The sequence below is a fragment of the Physella acuta genome, unplaced genomic scaffold (genome assembly GCF_028476545.2).
Source record: "Physella acuta isolate Inbredline_101_S28 unplaced genomic scaffold, ASM2847654v3 ptg002319l, whole genome shotgun sequence".
Classification (NCBI taxonomy): Eukaryota; Metazoa; Mollusca; class Gastropoda; family Physidae; genus Physella; species Physella acuta.
This window is the reverse complement of record NW_026733816.1, coordinates 1-8,261: the sequence shown is the minus strand read 5'-3', so window position 1 is coordinate 8,261 and position 8,261 is coordinate 1. Positions and strand designations below refer to the sequence as shown.

General features: G+C 45.6%; 1 protein-coding gene across 1 annotated transcript; it reads left to right on the top strand.

Moving 5' to 3' along the window:
* Window positions 1-846: 846 nt before the first annotated feature.
* LOC131932924 (quinone oxidoreductase-like) lies at window positions 847-7,810 on the top strand (the record flags this gene model as incomplete). The annotated part of the gene is made up of 5 exons (XM_059289815.1): window positions 847-984; window positions 3,588-3,687; window positions 4,164-4,313; window positions 6,917-7,080; window positions 7,732-7,810. Coding segments are annotated over exons 2-5 (486 nt in total), but the record flags the coding sequence as incomplete, so codon positions are not given.
* Between the last annotated feature and the right edge of the window lie 451 nt (window positions 7,811-8,261).

The window sequence follows — 8,261 nt, the reverse complement described above, 5'->3', positions numbered from 1 at the left end:
GTAATTACGTGCATGTAAGCGAACAAAATCGAATGTGCAACTAGAGTGTTGACAGCGTGTGGCATCTAGAATTAGTAGAGTATGCCCTAATATGGTTGGAGAACACAGGATTCAAATTATATAAACAATATCACTGGAGTTCATAATGTAGTAATTCTTTAATATATGCTAGAATTTTAACACATTTAAGCTAACAAGTTATGTAAACGTGTTGTCTTGTATATTCATCAATGTGTTTCTTTAATCTTGTGGGCTAATATATGTTCTATAGCTGTAGTCATGTAGTCACATACAATATGTTGACCTGTGGTCTTGAAATTACATGCATGTAGTTATGTGATATTGTAATCACATACATGTCGTTTTCATATAATCACATACATTTTGATCTGTAGTCTTTTAATCATTACGTACATGTGGTTCTCATCTTGTAATCACATACATGTTGATATGTGATCTTGTAATCACATACATGTTGATATGTGATCATGCAATCACATACATGTTGATATGTGATCGTATAATCATATACATGTTGATCTGTGATCGCATAATCACATACATGTTGATATGTGATCGTATAATCACATACATGTTGATATGTGATCGTATAATCACATACATGTTGATCTGTGATCGTATAATCACATACATGTTGATCTGTGATCGTATAATCACATACATGTTGATTTGTGATCGTGTAATCACATACATATTGATCTGTATCATGTAATCACATACATGTTGATCTGTAGCCTTGAAACCACCGCAGTCACTCGACAAAACCAAACAATGACGAATGGATTTTGCGATCCACGGCCCGGATATTTCAGTGTATAAGTTGCTTTCATTCATTCTGCAAACATACCATTTTGTGTGTTGGTACTAGACTAGATACACTGTTGGTACAGTAAGTTGCTTTCATTCATTCCGCAAACAGACCATTTTGTGTGTTAGTACTAAACTAGCTACACTGTTGATACAGTAAGTAAGTTGATTAATGTTTTAATTACATTAAAACTGTGATTTTATGTTTCATACAAGAAGCTGTCAAATAGCATATTTCGGCATTATTGATTTTCAAATGTTTTAGATAGCCACACTTGTTTTGCAGTATCTCAAAAAAGTCTGATACAGTGATAGCCTAAGGTAATCAAAGACACGTATGAAGCAGAGGTCGAATGATACTGTCTGATATATTTACTTTGCTAGTATGTTATCGCTTCAGTTAAGTCTGGGGGTTCGCCGTTATTCTGCCCGGGGGTTGGGCGTTGTTCTGCCCGGGGATAGAGGGGACGTGCGGCTCTCCTGAGTCCTCCGAGCCACGAGCGACTCTTTGAACGACATCTGCGGCTCCTTACATCCGGCTTAAAATGAGCTGCTAATAAAATTACTTACAGTAATATAGACAGGATTGTGAACATCATTACTTTTTATTGCATTAGAGCAGGGGTCTCCAAACTTTTCAGTCTGAGGGCCGCATTAACTATCAAATTTCACTTCGAGGGCCAGTTTCTTCCAGGCATGTCTTTGATTTTTCTGGACAAAGTTCCTCAGCCTTCACCAACAAACGTTTTTTCCGTGGACAAAAAGATCTCCGCGGGCCGGATGAGAGGACATCGCGGGCCGCATCCGGTCCGCGGGCCGTAGTTTGGAGACCCCTGCATTAGAGTTTAAATGATCATAATTAAAGAATATGTAAAGGTCATCACTCTAAATTTAGTTGAGCTGAATTTATAAAATGGCTGGTTACTTCATAAAAAATGCCGCCCTGTGTGCTAACCAATCAAGTATTACAAAATCTTTGGCCCATCACATAAGCTCCACCCCCTTCCCACATACGACCAGTTTGTTTTGAGTTCCTCCCTGCATATAGACCTGCATTGTGAACTGATTGTTTTGTTCAGGTCACGTCAACCTAGACGTGACAACGTACGTTCAATACCTGGTATTATATCAAGCCCACCCACCAACTTCAACATACCAACCCCATCCCCGCCAACCAGCTAAACATCTCACCCCCCACCTACCAACTGATCATTTCACCCACACCCACTAGCTAAACACTTCATCCCCACCCACCAGCTAAACATTTCACCCCCACCCACCAACTTACGATTTCACCCTCACCCACCAACTGACCATCCCCCCCACCCACCAACTGACCATCCCCCCCACCCACCAACTGACCATCCCCCCCACCCACCAACTGACCATTTCACCCTCACCCACCGACTTACCATCTCACCCCCACCTACCAACTGACCATTTCACCCTCACCCACCAACTGACCATTTCACCCTCACCCACAAACTGACCATCCCCCCACCCACCGACTTACCATCTCACCCTCACCCACCGACTTACCATCTCACCCCCACCCACCGACTTACCATCTCACCCCCACCTACCAACTGACCATTTCACCCTCACCCACCAACTGACCATCCCCCCCACCCACCAACTGACCATCCCCCCCACCCACCAACTGACCATCCCCCCCACCCACCAACTGACCATTTCACCCTCACCCACCGACTTACCATCTCACCCCCACCCACCGACTTACCATCTCACCCCCACCTACCAACTGACCATTTCACCCTCACCCACCAACTGACCATCCCCCCCACCCACCAACTGACCATCCCCCCCACCCACCAACTGACCATCCCCCCCACCCACCAACTGACCATTTCACCCTCACCCACAAACTGACCATCCCCCCCACCCACCGACTTACCATCTCACCCCCACCTACCAACTGACCATTTCACCCTCACCCACCAACTGACCATTTCACCCTCACCCACAAACTGACCATCCCCCCCACCCACCAACTGACCATCCCCCCCACCCACCAACTGACCATTTCACCCCCACCCACCAACTGACCATTTCACCCTCACCCACCAACTGACCATTTCACCCCACCCACCAACTGACCATTTCACCCCCACCCACCGACTTAAGATTTCACCCTACCCACCAGCTTAACATCTCACCCCCACCCACCAGCTTAACATCTCACCCCCACCCACCAGCTTAACATCTCACCCCCACCCACCAGCTTAACATCTCACCCCACCCACCAGCTTAACATCTCACCCCCACCCACCAGCTTAACATCTCACCCCCACCCACCAGCTTAACATCTCACCCCCACCCACCAGCTTAACATCTCACCCCCACCCACCAGCTTAACATCTCACCCCCACCCACCAGCTTAACATCTCACCCCCACCCACCAGCTTAACATCTCACCCCACCCACCAGCTTAACATCTCACCCCCACCCACCAGCTTAACATCTCACCCCCACCCACCAGCTTAACATCTCACCCCCACCCACCAGCTTAACATCTCACCCCCACCCACCAGCTTAACATCTCACCCCCACCCACCAGCTTAACATCTCACCCCCACCCACCAGCTTAACATCTCACCCCCACCCACCAGCTTAACATCTCACCCCCACCCACCAGCTTAACATCTCACCCCCACCCACCAGCTTAACATCTCACCCCCACCCACCAGCTTAACATCTCACCCCCACCCACCGACTTAAGATTTCAGCCTACCCACCAGCTACAACATGACCATGAGAGCCGTCACCATCAAAAAGTTTGGAGGTCCAGAGGAGCTGGCACTGGAGACTGTGGCCGTACCAACACCCAAGGAAGGGGAGGTAAGTAGTCCTGCCCCATCCCAAAGGGGAGGTAAGTAGTCCTGTCCCATCTTCAAGGGGGGTAGTAGTCCTGTCCCATCCTAAAGGGGAGGTAAGTAGTCCTGTCCCAGCCTAAAGGGGAGGTAAGTAGTCCTGCCCCATCCCAAAGGGGAGGTAAGTAGTCCTGTCCCATCCTAAAGGTGAGGTAAGTAGTCCTGTCCCATCCTAAAGGTGAGGTAAGTAGTCCTGTCACATACTAAAGGGGAAGTAAGTAGTACTGTCCCATCCTTAAGGAGAGTTAAGAAACCATTTTCCATTCTAAAAGGGAGGTAAAGGGAGGAAAGAAACCCTTTCTACCCACACAATTTGTTGTTTATGTGAGTGCGTCTGTCTGTGTGTGATATAATTGACATAGACGTTTATAACATGTGGTGTAATATAAAATTGACATGAATGTATATATGAACGATACGTGATACAATCCATCACTTCCCCAGGTTTTGATCAGGGTTCACGCCATTGGTGTGAACCCCGTGGACACCATCATACGCCAGGGGTGGTTCGGTCCCAGGACGTTTCCTTTCATCCTCGGCATGGACGTGGCTGGGGTCATAGAGAAAGTTGGTCCAGGAGTCAAAGGTTACAAGGTCAAGCTTGTGTTTACATTGTGGCATGTGTACAGTGTCTGTTTTGTTTAACGACGTAATGTTTGTGTTTCATTCAATCACATTTTTTACGAATGAATTAAATCGAGAGTATTTTACTTTTAATATTATAAGTACTTTATTGACATTAAATAGTTAACATATATATAGGCCTACATATTTACTCATTCCCTTTGATCCGCGTCTATTTCTCACAGAAGCGTAGCAACCCTTCCCGGCACCCGGGGACAAACTTTTCGTTTGCACCCCCCCCCCTCAAACTTTCAATTTGCACCCCCCTCAACCTTTCAATTTATTTTTCCAACCCATTTTGGCGTCCACTCAGGTCGGCGCCCGGGGACATATGCGCCCCCCCCCCCCTCGCTACGCTACTGATTTGTCAATTTGAGTGTTGTATCGGATACTGAATTCTCTCATTCTTAACCAGCCTTAAACCATACCATTACCCTAGCAAATAGACGTTAAACCTACCATTGTCATAACCCTAGCAACTTGACGTTAAACCTACCATGTCATAAACCCTAATCCCAGTAACAACACCAAAACGTGCATTGATAACCTACGTGCGAGAAGATACTGTGACTGTTAAACACATTGCTGTTTAAATTATCGATCCTACTTCCCAAATGAGTTACCAAAAATGTACCTGTACCTGACAGCTACTATCATTTAGACACGGCGTGTAGGTCTTATACCTAATTTAAAGCACAAACCTAAGGTCAGGCTTTTAGACACGGCGTGTAGGTCTTATACCTAATTGAAAGCACAAACCTAAGGTCAGGCTTTTAGACACGGCGTGTAGGTCTTATACCTAAGCACAAACCTAAGGTCAGGCTTTTAGACACGGCGTGTAGGTCTTATACCTAATTGAAAGCACAAACCTAAGGTCAGGCTTTTAGACACGGCGTGTGGGTCTTATACCTAAGCACAAACCTAAGGTCAGGCTTTTAGACACGGCGTGTGGGTCTTATACCTAATTGAAAACATAAACCTAAGGTCAGGCTTGAGTTGACACAAACCTAAGGTCAGGCTTCAGTTGACAAGATGTCCTAGATTCCAACTTGCTCGCCTGGTTACCTGACAAGTTTACCGTCTGTCACGTGATTTGGTCTAGCAGTTGATTGGAATGTTTAGAACAGAATATCTAGTAGGTTTACTTAACATGTGTAGTAGGTTTACTTAACATGTGTAGTAGGTTTACTTAACATGTGTAGTAGGTTTACTTAACATGTGTAGTAGGTTTACTTAACATGTGTAGTAGGTTTACTTAACATGTGTAGTAGGTTTACTTAACATGTGTAGTAGGTTTACTTAACATGTGTAGTAGGTTTACTTAACATGTGTAGTAGGTTTACTTAACATGTGTAGTAGGTTTTCCTAACATGTGTAGTAGGTTTACTTAATTTGTTGATGGGTGGGCGGGAAATAGTTGTCAATTTTACAAATGTAGTCAAATCAGTGGCGTCACTAGGTCGGGTGTCACCAGGTGCGGAAACAGAAGGTGTCACCCCACCCGCATCATGCAATTTTACATTTTTGATTTGGTGTCACCCCTATACAATACTATTATTTTTTTTTCTTTATTTTAATAAGAGAAAAGATTGTTTTTACTGTTAACTTTATGACTTTTCGTTTTGAAGACACCCTCTAAATGATGTCAACTGGTGCGGACCGCATCTCCACCCCCCCCCCATTGAATGGTGAACAATATTGATCTGTGAAATGTCATTGCACATTTTCCTACGCCGACCAGCTGATATTCCTTATCTGTTTACACGTCGTGCTAAAAACATCAACAATCAACTTACCCGTGAACGTGGGCAACAAATGACCACGTTATCTAGTCACTGTTACGTTTAGGTTTGGGTTTAGTTATCGTCGGTACCCACACGGTATATAGTCACCGTTACGTTTAGGTTTGGGTTTAGTTATCGTCGGTACCGACACGTTATCTAGTCACCGTTACGTTTAGGTTTGGGTTTAGTTATCGTCGGTACCGACACGGTATATAGTCACCGTTACATTTAGGTTTGGGTTTAGTTATCGTCGGTACCGACACGTTATCTAGTCACCGTTACGTTTAGGTTTGGGTTTAGTTATCGTCGGTACCGACACGGTATATAGTCACCGTTACATTTAGGTTTGGGTTTAGTTATCGTCGGTACCGACACGTTATCTAGTCACCGTTACATTTAGGTTTGGGTTTAGTTATCGTCGGTACCGACACGGTATATAGTCACCGTTACGTTTAGGTTTGGGTTTAGTTATCGTCGGTACCGATTTTAAGTAGTGATTAGTCATGGTTTTGCTAAACATACACTATGTCAGATGTGACATAGATCTATAATCTTACAACTGTAACAGCCATGACATAGATCTATGATCTTGTAACAGTGACATATATCTATGATCTTGTAACAGTGACATAGATCTATGATCTTGTAACAGTGACATAGATCTATGATCTTGTAACAGTGACATAGATCTATGATCTTGTAACAGTGACATAGATCTATGATCTTTGTAACTGTAACTGTGACAGAGATCTATGATCTTGTAACCCAACCAACTTCTCTTGTTGCTAGGCAGGTGACCGTGTGTACACATTTGACACCGTCAGTGGCGGCTATGCTGAGTTCGCCGTTGCCTCGGTAACCAGAATCGGCCGTTTTGACAACAAGCTGAGTTTCGCACAAGGGGCGGCACTGGGAGTTCCCTACCACACGGCGTGGAAGTCTTTGTACTTCAGGTCAGTGTCACGTGGTACAGGCCACAGGAAGTTGGCATGATGGGACATTTTTGTCTCACAAGTCAACACATTTTTAATTGTAAACAATGGCGCACGTATTGGTTTAATTTTATTAAGATAAGTTAATAATAAGCATGTGTACACCCCCCCTCCACCCATCCTCCCCCCCCCCCCCCCGAATAATATAAATATGTTAAATAAAATGGATATATTTTTACCCGTTTCCGGTCCTTCTCCAACCTCCCCCCCCCCCCACACACACACACGGTAAAAATGTCTGAAAGGAACACTGCATACATCAGTTATTCGAGAAATGGACATAAGAAGGTTCTGAGACTTAATCTATACTAGTTCAATTTAACACTGATGGGATGAGGGGTTAAATTATCTGCTGGGGTAAACAAAGAGTTAAAACTAAAACGATTCACTAAGGTCAGGCTAGGATGTCACTCTCCTAGAACATACACCACTGACATAAGTTCCACATTGTTAGTCTCTCCACATGTCCACTCTGCATGTTTAGCTCCTGCTGTACTCACACACGTCATTTGCCCATAAGGACGAGTAATGTATGGAAAGATTAATATAACTGTCTATAGAACATTGTTGTAGAATGTTTTATAAAAGTGTTTTTTTTCTTGTCTACCACAGAGCTCAAGCCAAGAAAGAGGAAACAATTCTGATACACGGGGCTAGTGGGGCGGTGAGTATATGGGGGGGCAGTGGGGCGGTGAGTATATGGGGGGGCAGTGGGGCGGTGAGTATATGGGGGGGGCAGTGGGGCTGTAAGTATATGGGGGGGCAGTGGGGCTGTAAGTATATGGGGGGCAGTGGGGGGGCAGTGGGGGTGTAAGTATATGGGGGGGCAGTGGGGCTGTAAGTATATGGGGGGGGGCAGTGGGGCTGTAAGTATATGGGGGGCAGTGGGGGGGGCAGTGGGGGTGTAAGTATATGGGGGGGGGGGCCAGTGGGGCGGTGAGTATATGGGGGGGGGTGAGTATATGGGGGGGGGGGCCAGTGGGGCGGTGAGTATATGGGGGGGGGGTGAGTATATGGGGGGGGGGGGCTAGTGGGGCTGTAAGTATATGGGAGGGGGGGCAGTGGGGCTGTAAGTATATGGGGGGGGCAGTGGGGCTGTAAGTATATGGGAGGGGGGGGCAGTGGGGCTGTAAGTATAATGG